The 27,044-nt window shown below is 40.2% G+C and overlaps 2 protein-coding genes across 4 annotated transcripts; both read left to right on the top strand.

Moving 5' to 3' along the window:
• The first annotated feature begins 6,659 nt into the window (after window positions 1-6,659).
• On the top strand, window positions 6,660-12,178 carry RIMOC1 (RAB7A interacting MON1-CCZ1 complex subunit 1). Of its 3 annotated transcripts, none has more exons than XM_032772967.2 (6): window positions 6,660-6,683; window positions 7,302-7,408; window positions 7,863-8,009; window positions 8,505-8,636; window positions 9,674-9,785; window positions 11,787-12,178. In XM_032772967.2, exons 1-6 carry the CDS (start codon window positions 6,677-6,679, stop codon window positions 12,071-12,073), a joined length of 792 nt encoding a protein of 263 aa, XP_032628858.1. In that variant the 5' UTR covers window positions 6,660-6,676; the 3' UTR covers window positions 12,074-12,178. The 3 variants fall into 3 exon arrangements, with proteins under 3 accessions (XP_032628858.1, XP_032628859.1, XP_032628857.1); XM_032772968.2 differs by having other exon boundaries at window positions 6,664-6,764; XM_032772966.2 differs by lacking the exon at window positions 6,660-6,683 and adding an exon at window positions 6,781-7,122.
• An 840-nt stretch (window positions 12,179-13,018) lies between these two features.
• FBXO4 (F-box protein 4) lies at window positions 13,019-25,669 on the top strand. Its single transcript, XM_075066928.1, has 7 exons — window positions 13,019-13,378; window positions 15,431-15,666; window positions 17,063-17,283; window positions 18,503-18,578; window positions 19,115-19,293; window positions 22,248-22,423; window positions 23,057-25,669. The coding sequence occupies exons 1-7, from the start codon at window positions 13,187-13,189 to the stop codon at window positions 23,144-23,146; spliced, it is 1,170 nt and encodes a 389-aa protein (XP_074923029.1). The 5' UTR covers window positions 13,019-13,186; the 3' UTR covers window positions 23,147-25,669.
• Window positions 25,670-27,044: the final 1,375 nt, after the last annotated feature.

Below are 27,044 nucleotides of genomic sequence, written 5' to 3' on the forward strand. Positions count from 1 at the left end.
TTGAGAAGTCTGACTTGACCATTCTCACCTAAGATGCAGAGGGCCTCTCAGGTTCCCTTATAATTGAAAATTCCAACAGTATGTGAAGATGCTGCCAGCCAGCTTTCCTGTCACAATGGTGCATAGTTCTAGATCATTGTTTTGGAAGTGTCCAATCAGTGAGTCAAATACAGAGCTTAACAGCTGTAGTGTGGTTACGCCACAAATCATCTGCGGGAAATGCTTTCAGAATTACATACAGCTTGCAAGTTATTCATAGATTCATAGACTCTAGGACTGGAAGGGACCTCAAGAGGTCATTGAGTCCAGTCCCCTGCCCTCACGGCAGGACCAAATACTGCCTAGACCATCCCTGATAGACATTTATCTAACCTACTCTTAAATATCTCCACAAATGGAGATTCCACAACCTCCCTAGGCAATTTATTCCAGTGTTTAACTACCCTGACAGTTAGGAACTTTTTCCTAATGTCCAACCTAAATCTCCCTTGCTGCAGTTTAAGCCCATTGCTTCTTGTTCTATCATTAGAGGCTAAGGTGAACAAGTTTTCTCCCTCCTCCTGATGACACCCTTTTAGATACCTGAAAACTGCTAGCATGTCCCCTCTCAGTCTTCTCTTTTCCAAACTAAATAAACCCAATTCTTTCAGCCTTCCTTCATAGGTCATGTTCTCAAGACCTTTAATCATTCTTGTTGCTCTTCTCTGGACCCTCTCCAATTTCTCCACATCTTTCTTGAAATGCGGTGCCCAGAACTGGACACAATACTCCAGCTGAGGCCTAACCAGCGCAGAGTAGAGCGGAAGAATGACTTCTTGTGTCTTGTTTACAATACACCTGTTAATGCATCCCAGAATCACGTTTGGTTTTTTTGTATGCGTACTTCCACCTTTTCATATTCTCTGTATGTATAAATATCTTCTGTCTGTGTGTTCCATTCTATCCATCCAAAGAAGTGAGCTGTAGCCTTCGAAAGCTTATGCTGAAATAAACTTGTTAGTCTCCAAGGTGCCACAAGTACTCCTGTTCTTTTTGCGGATACAGACTAACACAGCTGCTATTCTGAAATCTGTCATTATAGTCTTGTTTACATACAGCTTAGAAACACTCAAAAGGGCACTCTCAACTGCCTTGATAGTAGGTAAGAGACCTCCAACATGCAGTTTTCGTAGAAGGGATGGATTCTGGAAATCCTGAATGATCCCCAGTGTACCAGAAACATGGACTCTTTGACCCACTGACACAGACTTGTTTCTTTGTTTTCTACCTACAATATATAACAGTGCAGTTCTCATACAGTTTCCCTTAAAATAAAAATTTATCCTTTTTTGTGGTTGTTGCATCTCATAATTAATTGACAATTATATTGATGGCCTATGTGACTCAATCAGATTGGCCCAAGTTTCATAACTGCATATGCAAAAAAGCATTTTTACAGTTGTGCACTAAATTATCAGGTTTGTGTGTGCAATCACAATAATTGTGAGTGATGATTATACTCATGCATTTGTGAGCAGAGAACTGCTTATTCACAATTCTGAAAGTCTAGGCCTTAATGTTCTTCTTTGGGTAAAGGACAGGTACTATTTTTATGGACCCATTACAGTAATTTGTAAAGTTTATGAATTGTTTTTAAATCTCTACCAGATATATAGAGACAACATAGACAGTGTTTTGCAATCACATCCATATTTGTTATTATATTTAACAGAGACACAGACAGAAAAGCCACAAACCCCAAAAGTTTCGTAGAAATATAGAGAATCGGACTTTAAGTGATAAGTGAAAGTTTCTTGTCTGGGCTAATCCTCTAGACCAGTGGTACTCAAACTTGTTCTGCCGCTTGTGCAGGGAAAGCCCCTGGTGGGCTGGGCTGGTTTGTTTACCTGCCGCGTCTGCAGGTCCTGCCGATCGCTGCTCACAGTGGCCGTGGTTCGCTGCTCCAGGCCAATGGGAGCTGCTGGAAGCGGCACACGCTGAGGGACATACTGGCCACCATTTCATAAAGGATATAAAGGATCTGTCTTTGAATCCATATTTATACTATCTTCACATAGAAAGCAAGCTGATAGTTTCTCTACCCACATGGGCGTTTCCTTTGATGAGGATGAGACAGGAATCCACTTTGAGTCTCTGACCTCAGGTCATCACCACAATGGCCATTTGCTTGGAATTAGCCTTTTCTGTTAAAGCCCTGAAGTCCTTCATTAGCATTCCACAAGATTTATTTGATGGGTTATTTAGTCAACCTGGTATACATCATGTAAATATTTGCTGTTACATTATATCAGGAACAGATAAGTGAAAATAATACAAGTTACATTACACTAGTTTTAATGATGCTTAAATATCTGAATACACACATATTTTTTAACTCTTTGATCTATACTAACACACAAGTGAATTGATCTGGGGATCTGACCTGAGCTGGCACCTGGTTTGCTAGCATCACACTCACATTCCAAATATTTCCTAACTCCCATTTTTCTGATTCAACAGAGCAAAAAGCCAAACATGTCAATAAGGAACTAACCCAATTAAAAAGTAAACCGGAGAGAAGTAATTTTATGAGCATAGACAGTTCCTCCTTTTCCTAATCAACTTCCAGTGTCCCCTTTTGGCGTATAAAACTAATCTAAACAAGCCTTCTCCTTAGTACATGATTCGGTGGTGAAAGCCTTTCAGTTTACAGACTAGGCCAAAGTCTCCCTAAGTAAAGAGAGACAGGAATATACGATTGTGGCAATGCCATATTTCTGGTTCTTCTTTGATGGCAGAAACAAAGCTGACCTGTTATAATCTCAATGGCAGGTACTTATATGCTGGTATATGTGTTTTATTCCACCTATTCAGAAAAACAGCCAGTCTTAAAAAAAAAAAAAAAAAAAAAAGAGAGAGAAAATAAAGCCACTGTGCAGTTCTTGCCCTATTTATATCCTCAGTTTTGTAAACAGGAAATACTGGCCAGACAACTGTCATCTAATTCCCACAAACAGTAACACCTGTATAGGATACAACTATTATTAAACAAACAATCTCCTTCTTTATGAAACCATCTTAAATGAGCTCTTTTTTCCACCTTTAATAAAAAGCCTTAGAAATATCAGGAAGTCAGGTTTTCTCTGGTTTTATCAAAGGTTTGCTTGGAGGGCTCACAGTGTTTGGACTGTGAGCTTTCCAAGCCTTGAAATTATTGAGCAGTTCTGTTAGGTCTTTAACCAACATATTTTCTTCCAAACGTTTGTAGAGAATTCAAATTAAATGGGACTAAGCAAAATCAAACAAATCAAAAATTTTAGCAATTTGATTAAAATCACTTCCCTTGTCAATTAACCAGAAGTCACTTGCTTTATATTTATTATTTCATAAGCCTACTAGTTTCCCAGTTATCCATACAGGCCTTCAGGAAAACAGGGTAGACAAGACTTGAACTTTTAATATGAAAAAACCAATAGAACTACCCCACTGCAATTAAATGAAAACCTTTCAAGCTCTCTTTTTATATAATAAAAATGGATACAAATCTATTCCCCTCCCCATGTGCAGAATAGCAAATACAATTTTGTTTCATCTTTATCAGATGACCCTTGCCATCAAAGCTGATTGCTGTCAGTCCCTTGAGTGGTCATTTAGGCCAGGTTTCATTGTGACATAGTAAGTAAGGGTTTATATAAAGTCGCAATACACATGGCTGTGTGAGTGTGTGTCAAGTTTTCAGAGAAGGCACAGCACAAACAGGCCAGAATGTTTGAGAGGCTGACAAGGTGCTCAAAAATCAGGCTTGCAGGCTAAGCAAAGGTACAGTTCTCTTTGTCAGACAAGGCAAAACCAATGATGGCTGTGGATAATAACTGTGTTTATTGCTACCATGTGCATTCTGAAAGGCTAGATGCCGTGCTCACTTTCTAATGAAAGAGGTGCTGGTGCTCAAGCAATTTTTTTTTATATTAAAAATGGATGCAGCAAACCCAGAGGTGCTGGGGCTAGACAAGGCTGCCCAGAGGATTCAGGGGGCTAGGGCAAAGCAATTTTGGGGGGCCCTTCCATAAAAAAAAGTTGCAATACTATAGAATACTGTATTCTCGTGGGGGCCCCTGCAGGGTCTGGGGCCTGGGGCAAATTGCCCCACTTGTGCCCCCCTCTGGGCAGCCCTGGGGCTAGAAGTGCCAAGCCTAGAGACGCCAGTGCTTAACCCTGGCACAAATGAAGCACTGGAACGTTGGATGTAGTCTCATTCACTGTTAAGGGTTGATAATGTTCACTGATCAGTGAGGAAGATACTGACACAATACAGTCACAGTTTGGGGTTAAAATCAACCAATGTGGGCACAAACAACCAAGAAAAAGATCTAAATCAGAAAAGGGAGCAGATCTCTTATCACCTAAGCAGGTGTTCTCTTCTCCCCATCCCAAGTCTGACTACCCATTCTCAGAAAGGGGTCCTGAAGAGCTCCCTCAGCAGAATAATGGAGGGGTACCTTAAAGGTACAAGACACAAACTATTATATTTCATTCCAAAGACAATATTCTCTGGTCTCACATATGGCTATGATGTCAAGAAAATTCTGGTATTAATATACACGTTTCTTGAATGTTGACCTCCACTAGTATTCTCGATGTGGTTTATAGATGGAGTAACCAGGCCTTACTTTGGGGAGGAAATAATTTAAAAACATATTTATAAAACAGACCAATGTTCTTCCTTAACATAAAAGAGATAAATGCCAATACATACACAACTAAAATATTGAAGGTTACTTCAAAGTACCCAGGCCTCCAAAAGTGGCTTAACAGGGGTTTTCTTGTAGATTTTGCTTTTTTTGTTTTGTTTTGAATTTAAAACCAATCCTTGCTCTACTTGAGAATTTGTAAGCAAAGCAGATACTGTACACGATTAACAGTAAAAAAAAAAAAATAGTGTCTGGGAGCGGAGTGTCTGGTTTCTCAGGTGTCTGTGAGAGGAGTGCCTGTTTTCTGATTGTAAGATAACAATAAATCACATTTCTGCTTTTTTAAAAAATATATCCTAATGGAGCACTGATTGGTTGATAAAATGAACATATTAGTAGACTCTAGAAAGTAGACCTTTCTGATGTCAAGGTAAGATGATGGTTTTAGTTCAATTGTTCCTTGAAACGTGTGACTTTAAAAAAAAAAGACAGAACACTGAGTTAGTTCATCCCATATTAGACATAAAATATAAATCTGTGCATTATCTTGTTCATGCAAATTCTAAACCCAAAATTTTTTAAAAAAGATGTATTTAAAAGATAATCCACTTCAGATATAAAAAGTGACATTTTCTCCCTGAACATTCTGCGTAGTGACAGTCCCGCCTTCCTAGAAGCTTTGCTATACTCCAAAGGGAAAACTGTGCTTCCAAAAGCTGATTCTTGCAAATTTCATTCTAAAGTAGCAACAGTTTACAGAAAACTCAATAAGGATATGCATTGCCTTCTGGGCTATGTAACTCCTGTAGGATACAGATGCTGCTTCAGAGTAGGGAGTTGTAAATCAGCTGAACAAGCAAATGAAATAGGGTCTGCATTTTCTTACTCTAGTTCAGTCTACCTCCGCCCAAGCAAGGGTTACCAACATTTTATTTCAAAAATAAGGGACTGTTTTCTTAGCACCCTCACCTCACCTCTCCTTCAATATTACTATTCCTAACCATAATTAATAAGCAACACTCACATTTGCTGGGGGTATTTCTTGATGCTTTTTGCAGCATTCAGCAACTCCCAATCTTTCTGTACATACATAAAAAATAAGGGGAATCCCTTGTAATGAGGGACTGTGAGTTTTGATATTTTCAAGGTACCTTCCAGGACTCCCTTTTTAGAGCTGGTATTCTCCTTCCAGATGACCAAAGTCTCCAACTCCATCTGGAAACTGATCTTGCTAATACAATTTAGAAGAAAAGGATAGAATGCTATGGTCCCTTATCGCCTTGTACTAAATCAATTTATGTTAAGATACTTATCTTATACTTAAAGGCACAACAAAAATTTTTTCAAAAACAGACTTCAATGAGAAACTGCAGAAATGGAATTAATTTGCAAACTGGACACCATCAAATTAGGCCTAAGTAAAGACTGGGCGTGGCTGGGTCACTACAAAAAGTAATTTCCCCACTGTTGTCTTTGACCCCAGAGAAAGGAGACAATTCTACCAAGCCGGGTATGACCCGCCACTCACACCCGCCCAAGCCTAAACCCTACCTCCCAGGGCCAGCCCCTTCTGGGGGTGAACGCAGGACACACCTAGTAACTACCTGACCCCACCCCAGCTGCTGGGGGCAGGGGTGGGACTAAGGAACAAGAGCGACCAGTCCTGCCGTGGGTAAGAGAGTAGCGGCAGGGCAGAGAACAAGGGGTTAAACCCCGTTCACACAGGGGGCGGCGCCCTTCGAAGAGAGGCACCAAAGAGACTCACAAAGGGGGAAAGACTGAAAGTGACACCGTGACATACGCTCTCCCTATGGCACATGCGCAGAGACTGTTCCCCCCGCGCGCCTAGTTGGCTGGTCGCGTCACTCCCATGACAGCGCATGCGTGTTCACCCACTGGGCCCTCCCCCCGTGTCACGTGATTTTGGCGGCGGGGTCGGCGCTGAGGTCAGGTGAGCAGGCTTGTCGAGTCACGTGATCCTGGAGGTGGGGGTAGTGGTCGCTGTAATGGCTGGTGTGGAGGTGGTTGCGCTGCGACAGCGGCTGGTGGGGCTGGAGCGGAGGCTGGAACGGCTGAGAGAAGCGAACAGCGGTGGTGAGCAGGGGCAGCTGGTGTGACGGTGCTCGGTCTCCGGTCCCATGTACAGCCGAGCCCTGCAGAGACGGCAGCTCCGTCCGCGGAGCAGCCTAGCGAGAGCGCTGTATCGGGTTCCTCATGTTCCCATCGAGCCTCCGCCTGCTGTCGCTGTGGCAAGGGCCCATCTAGGCCAGAGACTCTTTCCAGTAAAAGTAGAATTCTAGTGTGTGGCCTTTTCGTAAAGCATCAGACTGTGAACGTAAAAAACTGGGGGTTCAAACTTTGGTACAAAAGCAGTCGGCTCTCAAGAAAATGGCTTGTTTCAGGATTTTACTACTCAGCTGTTTGAGGGAACTAAAACTAAACGTTTTAGAGGGTAGGTTTTCCCTGTGCTGAGCCAGTGTTTCTGCCACGGCAGATATTGTCATGATGGATGCAAACGTGTAATGATAAAATCAGGCAAGCCAGGCTGCTGAAAGACACTGAGGCTGATTGTAGGTTATTGCCAGACGTTTTTTTGTCTTTCTAAGGTCTTTTTCCGCCACCCTCTTACAGATGCTTTTTTAGTAAAGAGTGCCATTTCTCTGGAGGAGCTGAAAGATCTTTGTAAAGAAGATAAAGAAACTGTAAATCCTTCAAATCTTTTGCAGCTTTATACACAGGTATGGTATTTAAATGAGATATGCTTTCAGAAACAGTCAGATTTATAATTAAAATTAAAGAAAAGGTGGCATAGCATGAAAAGATTCTTCAATGTTCTTAGATACCTGTAGTGTATTTTGCGGTAGTTGCAAGCATTTTCTGAAAATTCAGGTCACCTTACGCTCTGGATCAGAGATGATCCAGAATTAATGGGAGTTGCACCAGTGTTAGATGAGGACAGCATTGACTCCTGTGTCTATTATGTAGACTGAAATTATTGTAAGAATTTTAACTTTGTGATTTGTGAACTCTGGAGTGAGTTTTTCTAAATTAAATGTTATTACAAAATAATTAACTTTAAAATCATAACATTAACAAGTTCATATTTTAATATATATATAATGTTTAATGAATTTGTTCAGTGTTTTGTTTTATAGTATGTTTTTATGCCTTATGTGTCATCCCTCTTTATAGATAGTCTTAGACATCACATATTTTGAGGAGAACCAGCTTGCAGATGAAGATTTTCCAGAAGATTCTTCCTTGCAGAGAGTTAAAGAACTTATCAGTATTCTTTCAGAACCAGAGGTTCTAGTTAAAGAAAGCAACGTGCATCAAGATGTGAGTACTGAATTCTGGCAAATGACCTTATTTCAAATGGTTGGGGGTTTTAATAGAGAATGACACTTATTTTTAATTTTGATGGGTAAACCACAAAATATTCTGAGGTCTCTTTAAAAGGTTCTGATTCTTATCTGTCTGTTACGCAAGGCACTGCAGTTAGCCGTATGGAGTGGAAATCCATCAACTTCCTGAAAAATCTCGTACAGATACTAGTCTCTAAGGTGCCACAAGTACACCTGTTCTTTCAGTGTATAAGCACTGATTCTTGAATGATGGTCCCCAGACCATTTTTAGAAGCAGCTCATTAGACTCTCACAGTGGTTGGTTCTTGCTAGTTGTAGTTCAGTCCAGAACTCACTTAGTTTCAAGAGACCTTTTTGGCTGCCTAACCTAAAAACAATAAACTCTGTGCCCTTCACAGTTCTCATGTATTTCTTTGACTTCCTGGGGCTAAAACAACAGTTTTGGTTCAGCTTTTGAATTTTATTTCAGCCAATTGGTGTTCTTGGTACAGAGTTGTTAGAATGTCTGTCCTGGAGACGAGGAGCTCTACTCTACATGTATTGTCACACTGTAAAAGAGAGAGGATGCTGGCTAACAGAAAACACTGACTTGTTTAAAAAGGTAAAGCCCCTTTTCTTCACAAGCAGACATTTTAAAATTTGTTGTAATTCTAACAAGCTGGTTATCATGGGATAACTGTGATCCTCAGACAAGCTGTTTGCTTTGAGGTAGATTGGAGTTGTTGACAAAATCACAACAGCCACGAATATATTAGATTTTTTAATCTATTCACAGTTTTCTCTTCTGTTGTTGGACTGGCTCAATTTGGATCACAGTTGGAAGCTTGGAGTAAAATTTTCAGAAGTACCTAAGTGACTTAAGACTTGTCTACATGGGAAAATTTTACCAGTTATGTTGCTAAGTTATACTGAGCGAAACCCCCTTGTGGATATTCTTTTTCAGTTTTCTTGAATCACTTCCAAAGGTTTTTCTTTCTTTCTTTTTTTAAATATAAAAAAGGCGCTCAATGTAATAACTGTATTGTTGAAATTTAAACTTTAATATATAATGATATAACTTTTCCATGTAGACAGACCCTTAGGATACTAAATCCTATTGATTTTTCTTTTGAGATTTAAGGACAAATGTGTATATTGCACTTGAAAATAGGATTTAGGCTTCTAAATCACTTAAGCAGTTTTGAAAATTTTATTCTTTGACACTACTTCAAAAGTTTTAAATAAATTATTTTATCTGTTCAGCAGCCATTTGAAAAGTTACCTGAAAATACTTCTGTTATTTTACCAATTAACACGTTATGTTTAAAATTTCAGCTCAAATTAATTTAATCTCCCTAAAATAGCAATTTTAAAGTACTTACCTAAAATCATAAATATAGCAATCTAATATGGTTTATGTTGCATATCTGAACACAGGAAGATGAAAAAAGTTAATTTCATGGATTTGTGACTCTCCTTAAATTAAAAAATTACTTTTGCCTTTAAATTATATTCATCTTATTGTTTTTCCTTCACATTAAGTACTTGGGAAATACTTAATTTAAAATAATTCTGACTAGAATTGATTACATTGCAGTTGATCTAATTTGTTGTATGCTGTTCTAACACTTCTCTATTTTCTGTGTAATTTATATTCAGTGTCTTAATGATGGAATCCATTACTTACTGAAGATGCTAAGGTTTAGATACCCTCCTCGGCTAAATGATGTCTCATTTCAGGATACAGACACAGCTAGGCTGCTCGGTGAAGGTAAATTGTTCTTCTCCTGTTCCCTCTCCTTTAAAAGATCCTCTACCACATAATTTGAACATGACTCACATTCAAATTCTGTCCCCTTTTAAGAACAATAAATCGTAGAAACAGGCAAGACTAGTGGACCCAACAAATTGTCCTCCTTTTCCTATTCTGAATTGTGGATGGGGGAGATAGGGAGGGAAGGGTAGGGAAGGGAAGAGAGAGAATAAGACAATTAGCTAAACTATAAATTCATCTCAGGAAAATGGACAGCTGAATGATCTAGTTATGGGATACAAAGCCTTTGACATCTAGGTCATTGGTTCAAATTGTGGTCCAGATCATCAGTGCCCACAAGTTATTAGCATCTGAAGACAGTTTGGTGCCAGTATATTTTATGATCTGTCCAGTTCTCAGTAGGCAAGTGTCAGCAGCACAAAACCCACCATAACTGGTACTAAGTGGTACCTTGCTGGCAGTCTCTGCAGTCATGCCTAGGATTAAATGGACATGGTTGATTAACTGTGTTCACAGTGCTAGAGATTGTACTTCCAGAACTGTGTTGAGTCACATTAGTTAGAGTTGGGACATTTTTACTGTCACTGCCTATGCTGTACCTGTTCTGTGGCTATATATGTCACTATTGCTATTAATACTTTTCATCTGAGAATCTTAAAGTACTTTAAAAAAAGTGATTTCAGAGTAGGAGCCATGTTTAGTCTGTATCCGCAAAAAGAACAGGAGTACTTGTGGCACCTTAGAGACGAACAAATTTATTTGAGCATAAGCTTTCGTGGGCTAAAACCCACTTCATCGGATGCATGCAGTGGAAAATACAGTAGGAAGTTATATATCAACTTTAAAAAAAAAAAATTAAAAATTTCTCCACTGTTGGTAATAGTTCACCTTAACTGATCACTCTCGTTAGAGTGTGTATGGTAACACCCATTGTTTCATATTCTGTGTGTGTGTATGTGTATGTGTATGTATGTGTGTATGTATGTATATAATCTTCCTACTATATTTTCCACTGCATGCAACCGATGAAATGGGCTGTAGCCCACGAAATCTTATGCTCAAATAAATGTGTTAGCCTCTAAGGTGCCACAAGTACTCCTGTTTTTTTTTAAAAAACAAACTGCGTTTAGCTTCATCCCCCCACACACCCAAAAAAGCACCCCCTGTATATAACATTTTAGTCAAATGTTTAAAAAAACCAGAGTCATTATTCAACAAATTCTTTTGAGGTGCCACTGTACATTTATATAAATTATGAAAATTGAAGCACCCGCTGGTTAAATGAATTAAATTCAAATAGGAAGTGTTTTGGAGTCAGGATTAAGACAATCACCGGGGCTTTCAATCTAGCCTTGTCATAAGTATACAATTCATTTTTTATAAAGTAAGAAGAGTTAATAGGACTTATTTTTTTTATCTTATAGTCCTTGTCTCTTCACTTCTTTAGTAATCTTTTTTCTTTGTAAAACGCCATGGATATCTACAGTATGGCACTGTCCAAATACCAAAGCTACTAATACTACTGGGGAGCTCTTTGTAAACACAGTGCTGCTGAGGAAGTGCAGAGAAGTTTGTTTACCTACAATATTTTTAAAAATCCTTTGCCTCTGTAGTGACATTCTGTATTTTTATAAACCATTGCAATAAACACTGATATTTGTCAGAAAATTGTACATGGCAAAGTCAGTATTAAAACCCCCTCTTCTTCTACTGGAAGACAGAGTGGACAAAGTAATGAATTAGGACTTAGACTTGGAGTCTTTTTTGCTGCTTTGCCACTGGCCTACTGGGTGACCTTGCACAAGTTACTTCACTTCTCTGTGCTTTCTTATATTCTTCTGTAAAATGAGGATAATTATATTTACTGCCTTTTGTAAAATTCTTGATCTGTTGAAAAGCACTAAGTTAATCATTATTAATTTGTTAAACAGAATAAGGAGGGGGGAAAATAGGTGTGTCGTGTCACCTGGAGTCTTGAATTCTAAACTGTTTTTGCAGGTATATTTAGTGATACCCATGTTCTGGCCATGATGTATGTTGGAGAAATGTGTTACTGGGGACTGAAGCACTGTGGAGAAGAAAAGCCTGGAACCTATGAAATAGATTCTGAATCTAATACTGAACTGTATTGCAGCTTACATCGTGCAGTGCTGGATTTCCGAGAAGTAGGAGAAAAGATGTTAATGAAATATGTAGCTGTGTGTGAGGGACTCTTAAAAGGACAAAACTGGAATACAGCAAATGCAAAACTAATCTTGGACTACTTCAAGAAATTCCAGAGCTAGCTTACCCGTTGCTGTTATCCATTTTTTACAAGAAAGTTGCAATATATGAAGAACACAAGTAGAAAGGTCAACATTAAACTGAGACAAAACACTATTCAAAGCTCAGTAATATGACTGTTTTCCTTATGTTATTGGAAATTTTACACCTACAATTCTGAAAGCTACTGTGGAGAATTGCTATTCATTGGGTTAAAAACAATTTACAATCTTGTAAGCCTCCAATCAGGCCAACTGCCTGCCTTCTCAGTATTAAATTCTGAAGACGGTGGGTGTATGGTGCGCATTAACACACGCACATGCGGTGCTGAATGTTGAGTAGTCATAGAACTGCTGGTTGTATAAAGTGCTGAGGAGAACACAGCTGCTCTTCAGTCATGGATGACTATAATAGTGGAGAAAACTGTTGTTTATGGTGGGGATTTTTGTCGTGTGTACAGCTGTGACTCACTATCACATCAGATGTGAACAGTGAGAGGCTATTATGGCTTTAGGTAATGTGGTTAAAATCTAAATGTCCCTGTCCTGGTACAGATCATAAAAGCCCTTTCTAGTGCTGGGGAGCAGGTTTGAGGTTGTTTCTAAAGAAGCCCTGAGCTCAGTTCCAGCCTTTCCTGTTGTAGGGGTGCCTTATCCAGCTGCTCCAATTCGTAGGCCCATGTTAACAGCGGAGCAGCTCTCCCCGTTGCGCCAGGGAGGCGCGCAGCTGAGCTGCGGCTGGCCTCCAATTATCGTTCCGTGCGGCGCAGGGCTGCCGCCAGGGACGGAACCAGACATAGTGCAGCGGCTGGGCTGAGCCCGGAGCTGGCTGCCGTGCTACCGCGGGAGGCAGGGGGTTTCCTCTTGCGCTGAACGGCAGGAGCGCGTGGGGCCCCCGGCAGCGGGTGGCCTCTGCCGGGGTCGCCGTGCGGAGCAGCCCGGCACGGCAGCTGGGAGGCGGCCGGGGGAGGCGTGGGTTTTCGGTGACCCGGTAGCGCTCCCCTCTCCACGCCCGCTCCCTGCCGGCCGGACACTCACCCGGCGAGCTGGAGGCTGGGATCTCCAGGACCTCGCACCGCCTGCCGAGAGCGAGCAGCGCCCCGGGGGCTCGCTCGGCCGCAGTCGGTGGGCGAGGCAATGGCAGCGGGCAACGCCGGGCACTGGGGCCGCGTGGAGTCCGTCCTGCGCAGCAGCCTCCGCCTCCTCCGGGACAGGTGGGCCCAGGGGCCGGGGCAGCGTGGCGGGCAGGCGCTGGCCGCGGCTCCAGAGCGGTCGAGCAGCGGCATCCAGGAGGCCGGCGAAGAGGTTTATGCCCTGCAGGCCCTACCGGTGAGTGAGTGACCCGGTTCCTGCCGCCCGGACCAGCCATCTGCCTCCCCCACGACTCTAACCCGCCCAACCCGTGCTTTCCTCCTCTCTCGACCACTCCAGCCATCCGGTTCCCAGCCTGTTGGCAGCACTTGGGTGCTCCCATAAATCAAAGGCACGATCATGTTATTTTGGCCTACCCTCAGAAATTAACCACCAGGGGCTCTGGCTGATACTAAAAGGCTCTTTTTCACAGGGGTTTCCAACGCATTTTTTGGTGGCCTCACAGTGTGGCCACCAACTCTTGCTGGTGGCCATACTCACACTTTTTCTAAAAACACTAAATAACTTTAGGAAAAACAAATAAATATGTACGTACACGTCCAACTCACTGTAATTTATGTATGGCTCTTTTGCAGACTCAGTAATAAATATAATGTTGTGAAAAGTAATATTTCTATGTTTGTTAATATCACTTTTCACAGCAAGTCCTGGCAAATTAAGGGGGGGCAGGGAGGATGGATGTGGGGCAGGGGGAGGCTACAGAGGCCAGAGGCGATGGATGTGGAGGGGGCCCGCCACTCTGTGGATGGGGCTGAGGGTCGGCACCTGGGGTTAGGGGTTGGCATCTGCTGCTGTGCGACCAGGGCTGAGAATCGGGGGGTCAGCACCCAGAGCCAGCACCTGCTGCTGCGAGACTGGGGGCGCAGGGGTCGGCACTCAGGGTCAGCACTTGGGGTCCATGCCCGCTGCCACACAACTGGGTCAAAGGGTTGGCATCAGCATCTAGGGCCAACACTGTCCAGAGTCCAGGGTTAGTGCCCGCTGCCTTGTGATCAAGGTTGGGGATCGGCACCTGTGGCCAGCACCTGCCAGAGCCCAGGGTTGACATCCAGGCGCAGCATCTGGGGTCAGCAACCAGGGCTGGGAGTAAGAGTGCGTGGCCGGAGTTGGGCCCTCAGACCACCAGCCACCGCTGGGGTTGGCACTTAGGGTCCACATCTGCTGCTATGTGGCCAGGGCTAGGGGTCAGCATCCAGAGCCAGCAAACCACCGGAGCCCGATCGGGGATCTGAACCCAGGGCCAGCACCCAGGGCTGGGAGTCTGCACCCGGGGCTGGCAACCACTGGAGCCCAGGGTTGGTGCCTAGGGTCAGCGACCACAGCTGGGGATCAGAGTTTGCTGTTAGGGATCCGCACCTGAGGCCTGTGGCTGCCACTGGGGTTGGCGCTGTGTGGCAAGAGCCAGGGATTGGAGCCTGTGGCTGCGCAGCCAGGGGTTGGAGCCTGAAGACCTGTGACAGGGCCAGAGCTGGGGGTCAGGGCCTGAAACTCTGTGGTTAGAGCTGGGTGTTTGCACTTGAAGCCCCATGGCTGTAGCAGATGGTCTGCAGCCAGGCTCCCTATGTCCCCACCCCAGGGCTAAATCATGAGCCCAGCTAAGCCACTCTTCCCCCCTCAGATAGAGAACTCACCTTGCTCCTTCAGCTTGCTCCCCACCTGTCTCCAGAGATGGTGCAGGGTAGCACATCCAAGAGCAACAGGGAGGGAGGAGAAGGGTCTATGCTTTCCCKTCCTCCCTCCCCTCCGCCCCCAGTCACCACCCAGGAGGCTGTCGTGGGCACAGGGAAACTCTCTGGTGGCCTCATGCGGCCATGGTGACCAAATTTGAGAAACACTGATTATAGCAGGTGATGGCATAACAAGATTCAGTGGCTGGAAGCTGAAATCATTAAATATCAAACCTGGAGATAAAGTGTACATTTTTTAACAATGAGGGTAATTGATCATTTGGAGTCTAAATCCAGATTTAACATATTTCTAAAAACTACGCTCTTACTCAGCCACAGATTGTTGGACTAGATGCAGGAATTGTGGCTAATCTATGTCCTGTGTTATGCAGGAAGTCAAGTATGGTGCCTTTTTGACTTAATAATATAGTGACCTGTTTCATGTTTATACTTTTACATGTGAAGTAATATTACTTTTGCTTTTATTTTTCCCTTCTAATCTTTTCTATTTGCATTAGTGAGGTCCTCAGTCATTAAAACTGCTCTTTTTTAATGTTTTCAGATTGATGTGCAGTTATACATTATGTCATTTCTCTCACCCCAAGACCTGTGCCATTTGGGAAGCACAAATCAGTACTGGAGTTTAACTGTGCGGGATCCATTGTTATGGCGATATTTTCTCTTGCGGGATCTCCCTTCTTGGTCTTCTGTTGACTGGAAATCACTTCCAGATATGGAAATCTTTAATAAGTCATTTTCTGAGTTAAATGATAATGCACTGTATGACTACATGACAATGTAAGTATTTTACATTTCTCCAATGTGTATAAAGCAGCATAACTCACCCCAAATCCAGATTTTAAAACCACAACTCTGCTGGTCTAATTACAGGAAAATATTACTTGACTCTTGAATTGTTTTTGCTGATAAAATGCATTTCTGGTTCCTTGAAAGGAAGTTTCTAATTATGTAATAATTCAGTTCTTTCTGTTTGCAATATTAGTACATTCCTATTTAATTCCAAAGGATTTCAAAGCATTTTGCAAATGATACACATACAATGCCACAGAAATGCAGTCACTTCAGAATAGGAGTTAGAGAGCCAGCCACACACACAGTATGGTGGGGGAGGAGGTAGAAACATTTTTGTCCAGAAGACAAGCAGACGCCTACTCTTACCAAAAGTACTATATCGAGCAAGTGGGATTTTGGTTTTTAAGGTCTTATCTGACAGACCCAGGCACAATAAATTGCATGAAAAATCTATCTATACATTCAGTCAACTACATTAAAAGAATATCAATATTGCAAAGTCAAACACTCGTCAAATAAACCAGAGGTCCTTTGGAAAAAAAATAGTATTTCATGCAATAAGCATAATAATGCATATGCACAAAGGGACTGAATTAAGGTTGTCGAGGCAACCTTAATTTTGGCATTTCCTAACTTTTACATCTTGACTTTGAAACTTCAATGTTCTTTTAATGTAGCTTTTTTTTTTTTTTTTGATACAGCTTCCCAATTTAAAAAAAATGGGGAAAAAATCTGTTACATGGAACGTTATTGGCAATAGTTGATATTCTCCAATATGTGGATCAGCTACTAAAGAGGAATGAGACACATGCTTTGCCAGTGCTGTGCTTTCACAATTATTTGCTGACAACAGGAATGTAGATACTCAGGATTCCCAGGTTCAATTCTAAGTTCTGTGTTCAAGAGGGCACAGACCCTTATATCCGTATACTCCTAGCCTGTTCTTGTTCCCCTTTCTTTTATCCACCTCCTGTTTCCTGCCTCTCTCCCACTCTACTCTTGTTGAACTCCCTGCTTCTTCCCTCTTCTCCCTGCACATCTATGTACATTCCCCTATCCCCCGCCTCTGCAGCTGTCCACCCACCCTCTCTTCTGGTGGTCCCCATCCTCTGGCACTTGCATCCCCCTGCTGTTCTGAGTACCAATCCAGTGCTTTAACCACAAAAACATTTCTCACTGGACCAAGGATTCTCATTCTGATTTCTGATTTATTTACATAGGCTGCAGAACAACCATCAGTTAACAACGCTGTCACTCATTGATACGAATCAGCAACCTATAAGTCACAAGTAAAATACATTTGGGATATAATTTGGTTGACAGTAATTAATATCTCCTCTGTATTTTGTGTTTAATTTCTCATTATATCTATTTTATCCAGATACAAAAAGAGCTGTCCTCCGAGTAGACACTTGAAATCAAGCCGTCCCACATATGGAGCTCTGACTACCTTCCTTGTACAATCACTGATCACACAAGCAGAACCTCGCTTTGCCCTTTTTGGACCAGGTTTAGAAGAGTTGGATGAATCTTTGGTGCGAAGAATGATGACTTGCCCAGAAATTTTGCCTGTAGCTGGCTTACCTCAAAGACAAATCCATGGTAATAGTCAGTTGTTTCTTTAAAAATGTTCTACAAGAGAAAAGGTGGTTTTTGTACCTCCCTTTGAAATAAATATTAGTTTTATAGACTGTGTTATACAGGAGATCAGACTAGATCATTGCAAAGACCCCTTTTGGCCTTAGGAGCTATGAATTTATACTAAAGCTGGATTTTTTTCCTCTCTGTGGCTGATTAAAGGAATAAAATGCCATTGTAGAACAATAAACATTCGGGGTGAAATCTTTCTACATTGAAGTCAGTGGGAAAACTCACATTGAAATTAATGGTGTTTGTCTGTGTCTGTGTGTCAGTCAGGAATTTATCCTGGGGTTTTGGTCCAGAACTTAAAATCGAACATGCTGTTGATCATGAATTAGTCATGAGCCCAGTTTTCTTTAGCTTGCATAAATACTATGCCCTTTTTTCTAAATTACTTTTGCTTGATTGCCTGCACTTTATACAAAAAAAGGAAAAATGGATGAAGGACCCTACTTCCTACTATAATATCCTACTTAAATCTAAGTTATATATGAGATTGGTAATAAAATGCCTTTATTAAAAAGAACAGTGACCTAGGAAAATGTAGGAAGTTGTTAAATGATTAATCAACAGTATTTTACATAAAATACAGTTCTAAACATCTGTAGTTTCCCCTCACTCTAAACCAGAGTTAAAAAACTCAAAAATTATTTGATTGGGAGCCACTGATACTTATTTATTCATAACTGAATTGGAATAACTGAATTGGAAGTTGTGGTCATAGGTGGCATATGCAAGTAGGCATTTTTAGTGCTGTTTTCCTGCTGTCATATGTCACATTTGCTGCATCTTCTTTTAAATTAGGTGTAAGGCATTTTGGATAGAACTTAATATGTGATTTAAGAACAGGAAGCACAGTAGAGCTTGATCCTGATTGGGGTCTAAATGCTTCTGCAGTACAAATTTTAAATAACTTATTTAGGTACTTGAAATAATTCCGAGTGCGATCCAATTTTTTATAGCAATACTGAATTAAATTACCAGCATCTCAATGTGATCAGTTTAGTGTGTGTCTAAAGTCACATTCTGATGCAATGAATATATGTTTTTTGTAATATAGAGATACACTTGATTAAATGTGTCCAATTTATGGTCCCTATGGATTTTTAAGCCTCTGGCTTTAGCTGTCTTCAGCAACTGAATATTTTTATATCCTAAATTCATTTTGTTCCTCTTGTAGGGATTGGATCAGGAGTCAGTTTTCAATTTAATAACCATCGAATTTTCAATATTCTGACATTATATTCAACTACCAGGTAAGGCTTGTTCTCTGATGGGGGAGGAAAAAAAAAAAAGCTGAATGTTCTCAGTTATTTCAGCTTTTTCTCCTGGTCTCAACCACTGATGTAATTTTGATATCACAGTACTTGATTGTTTCTGTGAATCAGGTGGATGGACATCTTCTGTAGATTACAATTGCCGCTGCCACTCACAAATTTTGTGGCAGAAGGTAGGCCTAGTTTTTTAAATCTAGCCCAAAGAATCTTTGATCAGCATGAGTATGTGTGTGTGTAATGCATAAAGAACAGTGCCTTTCCTTTTTGTTTGTCTAACTTTATTTTTGAAATTTATAAGCATGAACCTACCCATTGGTGCATGTTAGTATGGATCTTGCAAAACTGGTTAACTATGCATGCAAATTATAAAAAGTTGTTTCAGGGATGAAACTGTTCTGCATGTTTTGGCCATTCTCCTCGCCCCTCTTTGTGGAGTACCCTCCCCTTTCCCATTCTCCTTCCAAATTAGTCTCGATAATTTTGTTAAATGTTTGGGGTGTTTTCATATTTCGCAGCATGGAAAGGAAGAGAGCAAGAACAGAGCAAACTGTTACAGTCAATAAGATGTTTTACCAAGAAAACAGCATAGGGGGGAATCAACAAGCAGTACACTACAATGTAATTGCTCAAGTTAAAAAGGTGTGCGAAGTAGTTGATGGATTCATCTATGTTGCTAATGCGGAAGCTCATAAAAGTAAGGAATGCTTATTTTAACTATGTTGACTCATGTTTTGCGGATGATTGAGATGCTGCTAGTACATGAGAATACATTTATACTTCGAAGGCCAAATTCTGATCTTATTATTCACCTTCAGAACTGCAGAGAAGGATACTAATCAATATGAGTAAGAATTATGGTCCAAATGAAGTTATTGTGGTTTCAGGACAATTCTTACTAATGATTGACTACTGAATCTGCTATATCACTTGAGAAAATTAATTTTACAAGGACACTACTAAGCAGGTTATATGCAGTTTTGCTACAATATAAAAGCAAGGTGTGGTCAGTTATTCTTTTTGTGTAAATAATATTTTGGTATGGATTCTTAATAATCTGAGGTAAAGATCAGAGCAAATGAGATGGGGATTTAAAAATGTCAAATGAAAAACTTTAGTTTTGTTAATGGCGTTCTTGTTTACGGAAACTAAGTAAAGTCGTCTTATTCATGTCTGAATACTAGTGACATCATAGCAGAATTTTTTGGAAGCCTTCGTGATCCATCACTAACTTTGTGCACACAGCAGCAGACTTTCCTGTGATCTGCCACACACCGTCTGTCCTTCTGCTCACTGGTCATCGTCTACTACAGTGACCCACCACCATTCCTTCCATGATAACTTTCTGAAGGATATTTCCATCTCTGTGCCAAATGTGACCAAAGTATATGTTTGCACCAGTTGATTTCCAAGAGCAGAATCCAGTTCTCTCCAATATTTCTAACCTAAGCAAGCATTGTCTTCTCCGTCCAGGGGATATGCAAGAGTCTTTGCCAGCACCACGTCTCTTCTTTTTTCTTCTTGTCAGCTGTATTAGTTTTCCAAGATTCACATCTATAAGTTGCTATGGAAAAAATTAAGCTTTTGAGCAATCTAACAGTAATACATTTTGAGATACCATGTTTTTTCCACGGTTTCATAAGGGAGGCCTTGCTGAGCAAGCTTTTCCTAGTTGTCTTCAAATTTCTTTGGAGCAACCTCTTGGTTGAATATGTATGATCTCAGATAATTAAATTCAACTATTGCCGCTATAGCTTCACTGCTGATCATGATGTTTGCTTGCATCCTGTTGTTATTGATCATGTCAACGTACGTGAATTTTATTTTTGCCAGATTCAGGAATAGTGCATGTTCCTCACTAACTGTTTTTGCAGATGCCAACATTTATTGCATTGCATCGATTGGTTTCACCAAAGAAGTGTCCAGCAATGGAAGTCCCAGTTCCTTCCACCTTATCAAAATTTTCCAGGGCTTGTCTTACAAGAAAATTCTGCATATACATTGAAAAGACCTGGGGACAGAATGCACTCATGTCTCAGACTCTCCCCAATGGAAAACCACTTGCTGTTGCCTGCTGCTGTTCACACCATGGTCTGTTGTGAACAGTGGAGACTCTCAGTGAGTTCAGTGAGATGCTTTGGAGTACTCTACGAAACGTATTATCAATAGGAGATTATACTCCCTACATCTTTCGTTATGACTGATATTTGCAATTTGATCACATGTGCCTCGCCCCTCTCTGAAACCACCTTGTTGTGATGCTACTTCTGCTTCTGTCAATTGCTTCATGCAATCCTGAATTACGCAGAGCAATTCTTTAATTGGGGAGATGGTTTGATAGTGCACTCTGTTATATCCCCTTTCTTTGTAAAAGCAGAACGATTCCTTTCGTCCAGTCTTCCCACCAGTTTCAAATCAGCCATGCATCATTCCAAATTTTCCCCATGAGAGCAATACCATGGTCACCCATCACTTTTAGTAATTCTGCTGTTACATTATTTACCACTGCTGCTTTTCCAAATTTCATTTTCATAATAACATGCACCATTTCTTCTCAGAGGACTGATGCCTCTGGCTCCATACTCTCTTTTCTGTCATCCTGCATTGTAATTGGCTCTGATGAGACATACAGGTTGGCACTGTAATCGGAATCACCTTCAGTAAGAACTGTGCCATCATGATCTTTTATAATGCTTGGTCATGGGGAAAACTTTTCATAAAGAAATCTGACCACTGTGAATATATCTTTTTATATTATTAGTCTCTTTATTGTTCTCAAATTCCTCACATTTTGCCCTGATGTATTCACTTTTGTCTAGTGTGCCTTTGACTCTGTGTGCTCAGTTCCTTGTATTCTCTCCAGTGTTCTTCAGTTTCCAATCCACTCTTTCATTCTGTCATTTTTTCATTCGCTCAAACACCTTCTCCATTAACCATGGTGTGGTCCAACTCTGACTTTTCAGAATGTGTGCTTAGATGGCTTTGAGCATAATAGTTTTCATTTTATCCCAGAATTCATTTGTGTTGTTTCTTCTCTTTAAGGAGCCTGTCCATTATCAAATGGTTGGTAAAGTCTCTACAGTTTCTCCTAATGTACGCAGTGAAATATCTCATTAGTTTATCATACGTCTGGCACTGCACTGAAACAGAGTTCTGCTCTCTAAAGTTCTTTCCTTGCTTATTTTCATATAATGATGGTATAAGTCTCCGTCTTTGACCTACTCTTAAAAAGTGGTCTGTGTTTTCATTTACCAGTCCATTAATGGGAAGTTGAATCAAACAGGTTACCTGTTGATTTTTAAAATGTGTTTTAGTTGGGGTGTGTTTATTTTTTGTTTCTTCAGCCTTCAGCCATGCTAGATTGTCTTCATAATCATTGCCTTTTAAAAGGGGGGGAAAAGTCAGATCAGGAAGGGAGAGGTGGAAGGAAGAGGAAGATGGGGCAACTCGCTGCCCCAACTGTCTCTGTGGAAGTTAGGAAAATAGCCTATTGTGACTTTGGTTATTGTTGCTTGGAAGGTACTCCAGTAACTACAATGATGTGTATCCTCCTAAGAACCAAGACAGAAGAAAATGTGATAAAGATGAGATTGATTATATATAGTGGGGTTTGTATATAATCTAATACTCATATTTCAAACTGTTTTCTAGAACATGACCGTCAAGATGAATTTGCTCATATTTTGGCAATGATAGATCCAACTCTTGGGCCTCCAAACAGACCTGTACTGGTTTTGTCCTGCACCTCTGAAGTTGGCATTAAAAGAATCCCCTGTGTTTACATGGCACATCAACTGCAATTAAATCTGCTAAACCAACCATGGATGGTATCTTCACTTCTTAAAATATTTGTTTTCTTTTTACTCATCCTCTTTATATTGTCTTGTGAGTGAGCAGTAATGTTTGAAGTGGACTTTAATTTAAATACAGATTTTAGATAAAATATCTTCCTTTGCCTTCATAAGGATAATGTTGGAAAGCTTTGTGTATTTTTAAAACATACCACTGTTATTTAGAAGGCTACATAATTTGACTGAAAATATATTAGAAATTATAGAATTCATAATTTATGTGGAATTCTAAAGTTTGAAACTTTGTTCTCCCAAGAGTTTTATAAAAAGGAATTTCAAACAACCTGTGATTCCAACTGATACTATGAAGGAAGCAAGATGTCGCAAAACAGCTGAGGGAGGATTAAGAGAGAACTCTGTAGGAAATCAGTAATGTACAGCTTTCCTAATGGCTCTCTTTATTCATCCTCTGAACAATACTGTTTTCTTTCCTCTAATTTACTCTAAGAAATATGGTCTGTTTAAGGGACCCGGAAGCCAGTGACAAAACAGGCAGATTTGACAATACTTGTATTTTTAAGAACAAATATGGAATGTTAATCTAGTATCTATACACCCAATATGTATATCCATATACCACATTAACATCTGCCATTGTTGGTTTTACAGGTGCAAGACACTGTAGCTGCTACTTTAAGTGGACTGTTAAATGGAATTGAATGGATACTGGGAGAAGTTGAATGTAAAAATGCACCATGATCAAACTTGCTTAGTCACACTGTATGGACTTCGTCATTTGCAAAGAGTATGAAGTGAACATTTCGCCCTGATGTTGTACTGACCGATAAGAGTTTTAAAAGGCAGCCCTCTGTGATTGCAAATATTTTAATAATCAACATTCTTCCAAATGTAGACTTGAATTATAACTGAAAGCAAGTTTGACTGGATATCAACATTTGACAAAGAAATAGGATTGATTTTTTTTTTTTTTATTTGGGGCCTTTATAACGCTTTTCATTCTCAGCATATTCTATGATATAAAACATTCTGCAAACATTTATCCCCGATTAGCTTAATGCCAGAACAACCCTCTCACGTAGGTATACGTCTTACCAGATTCATGAAGCATACTGCGTGGAGATCCCTGATGACATAGGCAGGCATCTCCTGTATAGAGTGAATTCCTTAAATGGCCAACAAGAGAAGAGACATGCCTTGTATCACAGCGTGCACATAACTGATCACCTACTGTGTCAGGTCCCCCAAAAGGACCACATCGTATTTGATATTTGTTCCAAACACTGATCCCAGACTAGCTCCCAAAAAGGAAAAAATAGTTCTCTCCAGCACCATTGTTTGGGGAAAAGAGGTAAACATAAAGGAGAATCATAAAGCTTAGACCAAAATTTTTAAAAATGAACATTTGATTGACTTTTTTCCTATGTGTTCTTCATGATATTAATAAAGCTTAGCTGTGTCTGCTTGCTGCTGCAGTAATATTATCTTGAATTTCACATCCACCTGTCACCATGGGAACAAATGTCCTATTTCTTCATTAGAACATCCTGACATTATCTACTAGGCAGAGACATTATCTGCTAAGTTCTCAACTGGCAAACCTTCGTACAAATACTTTGGCAGCTAATAAATATATGAAATATGAATGTCTTTGTTCTGCATTTTCTGTGGAGCTGAAATATTTTTATAAAGTGGAAAAATTATTCCTAGAATTGGAATTAGAGTTTACATATTGCAGTGTGCTAGGGAACAAAATGGAGTCTTTCCCCTACTTCAAGCTAGTAGTTCCCACTCTCTCTTTGTTGCTTTCCAATGAATTATTGAATGGATACCTACAAAGTTTTCCTTGACTTTTGTTGGTTCTCTGGGTATTTATTTTTTAATCTTCTTGGTTCTTTTACTCTGTATTTTTTTTTTCTCACCCTTATCTCAGTAAAACCTTCCTACTAACCAGAAAAGTACTTGCAGCTCTGAGGATGGTGGCATGGGCCATTCATCGATCAAAGGGCAGCTCTGGGGAGCTGGGCCTGATGTGTTTTCATGGAACTAAGGGCTGTGGGAGTAAAGAGAAACTTGAGCCTGCAGCCCTGTATGTGTGAGTAGTTCCCACAGCTGGCTGCAAGAGGGGCTACTATGGGATCAGAGCAGGAAGACAGGCAGTTTTCATGGAGCCAGTCGTCCTTGCTTTACCTCCATCCATGACACTTGGATACTACAGTGGTGAGGGTCATACAAGTACCTAGTGTGGTGGGAGCCCATAGTGTTCATTATAGAACAGTGTTATAATTCTGTATTCATAGGCGTAACATAGACACCTTGTCTATCTTTGACATAGACATATTTGGAGTGAAAGTTCTATATAAAATTAGTATAAAATTAAGCTAGTGCCACTTAGTTTTACTATTAAGATCTCTGTGAGAGATGAGGACACTCAACATTTGGGAGGCATGGGTCCTCAAGGAGAACTGTACAGAGTGAGGCCAATGATGACAAAATATAATGATGTTTAGATGCCTGAGCATGCACAGCAAGTGTTCCAGAATAACTTCATCGTTCCTCCTATCAAAATACAGGGGACTTTACAAGTGGTCCTCACTCTCACTATCACTGAATGAAAGGTTGAATTGGTCTCATTCCTGCAAAATATCTATTTCAAAACATTCCATTTGCAAAGTTCCTTTTTAAATTTATTTTCCAGTGATTGATATTTAGGCCAGAGGTAGAAATAAAGGAAATTCAAAAACATTTTCTATTACTATTCCCTCAGGTAGCCAAGGCCTCCTAACTTTTTTGGATCAGTGCTCATAAAGGACAATTTGAAGTTCTAAGATTAACTCTGGGAGCTCCACTATGCCTATTCTAGCTTTTATTTTTTTAATTGTGTGCATGTATATATTAATTGTGTGCGTGTTCTGTAGAGTATCCTATATATAGTTCTCTTGTAGGATACTCGACAGAACAGAAGAGATAAAACCCATGTATAATGCAATCAGTATTTTGGATAAATACCTTAAATACGTATGGATCTCGATACTTTGTAATATGGCTTCATGTGAACTGCTGGTTGTAAAATAATAAAAAAAGTGCTACTATAGTCTAATAGCCACTCTGCTCTGTACCGGGAGAATGCAACTGTCTCTGGTATCAGTGCAGCTCCTACCATTTCATACATTGGGAAAGAGGATTCAGTTATGCAGTGATCACTATTGTAATAGCACTCTCTTTTCTCTCTTCAAAAATGTGTAATAAATTGTTTTTTTTAAAGGTGAAAGATCTTTCTTATTTGCGTGGACACCATAAACATCTATGCTGTCCAGTAACAGTTAACAAAAAATACCTATTCCATGGTGCAATCGTTAAACTTATTGGTGCAGAAATATGGGCATAGACCAAAGCAATGATGTTATTTTCTAGAGAGTGGGAAGGTAACAAGTTTCAGTTAGAAAAAGGAGAAAATAGATACAGGGCATTTTTTTCTTTCACTTTTTTCAGAAGATAACAAACAATGGGGAGAGAATTTGAAAAAAAAAGTTCTTCATATCATCTTGTATTACATTTTTATTTAAGGGATGTGTAATAGTAACAGCTGCTTTGCATAATCAGCTCACTTACCATACTCAAGTGTTTAATACATAGAAACAGTTGGTTATATGCTTGGGCTCCAATGACTGTTGGTGTTTGCAAACATCTCAAACTCAATGACAATGTTTCAAAAACGAGACTTTTCTTCTGGTGAGAAGGAACAAAAGAACATTTATTTCAAGGCCCAGTCATACTATTTTAGTCAATTAGGCCACATGTTAGCCCTTCTGCATTAAATCAAAATAACTGATTTCTTTCTTACTGTTCTCTTTCCTAACATTTGCCTGTTGGCTGTGTTCTTGGTTTCTACATGTTACTCTCAAAGATGTGATTTAATGTGGATATTTGTTACTCAATGATTTTTTTAAAGAAAAGAAAGTAGTGAAGGTACTATGGGGAATACCCTTTTTTTGTGAATTTAGAGAACACAGAGCAGCTGCGATATGCACAATGTATCAAAACAATGGTAAACCACATTAGAAAAAAGCATGGAGGAAGATTATCGCTAGAAGTCACCTCACCTAGTACTTCTTGATTTTGTTTCAAATACTACTGGTTTAGAGTGAGCAATGTACCTCCTTCTTAGCTTCACATGTGCTCATTTAATTATAGGTGCTTTAGTAAGTGCCAGGCATGTATTGTGGGTTGGTCAATAAATGCTGTTGCTCCAGTTGCAGTTTTAAAGCTATCTTTTGTACTACACAAGCAGGGGCCTGATTAAATCCCACATCTGGAAAATGGAAGCACTCTGCTGTTAAATTATCAGCTATCGCATGGAAATGGGATTGAGATACATTTATTGGATTACATTTTATAGTTTATCTAAGGCAGAACAGAGCTCCAAGAATGAAATCCTGGCCCTATTGAAGTGGGTTCACTGAGTACAAATGGGGTGAGGATTCCCAGCTGTTCTAAAGATGGAGCTGTCACTGATAAATACATGAATGATCATTAGTACTTGTGGGACAGTGTCCAGGGCCAGAGGTTCTGAAGCTTCACCCATGACCCAAAATCTACCCAAAGTATTTTCCACTGTTCTAGCCCCTAAAATGCTGTG

This window comes from Chelonoidis abingdonii, chromosome 6, assembly GCF_003597395.2.
Source record: "Chelonoidis abingdonii isolate Lonesome George chromosome 6, CheloAbing_2.0, whole genome shotgun sequence".
NCBI lineage: Eukaryota > Metazoa > Chordata > Testudines > Testudinidae > Chelonoidis > Chelonoidis abingdonii.

What these genes read in the sequence shown, in the direction of transcription:
- RIMOC1 (XM_032772968.2), top strand. Translation starts at nt 6,677, where the DNA reads ATGGCTGGTGTGGAGGTGGTTGCGCTGCGACAGCGGCTGGTGGGGCTG. An exon ending in TTTTGCAGCTTTATACACAG is followed by an intron (nt 7,409 to 7,862) that starts GTATGGTATTTA and finishes CCCTCTTTATAG; the next exon opens with ATAGTCTTAGACATCACATA. An exon ending in AAAGCAACGTGCATCAAGAT is followed by an intron (nt 8,010 to 8,504) that starts GTGAGTACTGAA and finishes ATTTTATTTCAG; the next exon opens with CCAATTGGTGTTCTTGGTAC.
- FBXO4 (XM_075066928.1), top strand. Translation starts at nt 13,187, where the DNA reads ATGGCAGCGGGCAACGCCGGGCACTGGGGCCGCGTGGAGTCCGTCCTG. An exon ending in ACCTCAAAGACAAATCCATG is followed by an intron (nt 17,284 to 18,502) that starts GTAATAGTCAGT and finishes TTCCTCTTGTAG; the next exon opens with GGATTGGATCAGGAGTCAGT. An exon ending in TAATGCGGAAGCTCATAAAA is followed by an intron (nt 19,294 to 22,247) that starts GTAAGGAATGCT and finishes ACTGTTTTCTAG; the next exon opens with AACATGACCGTCAAGATGAA.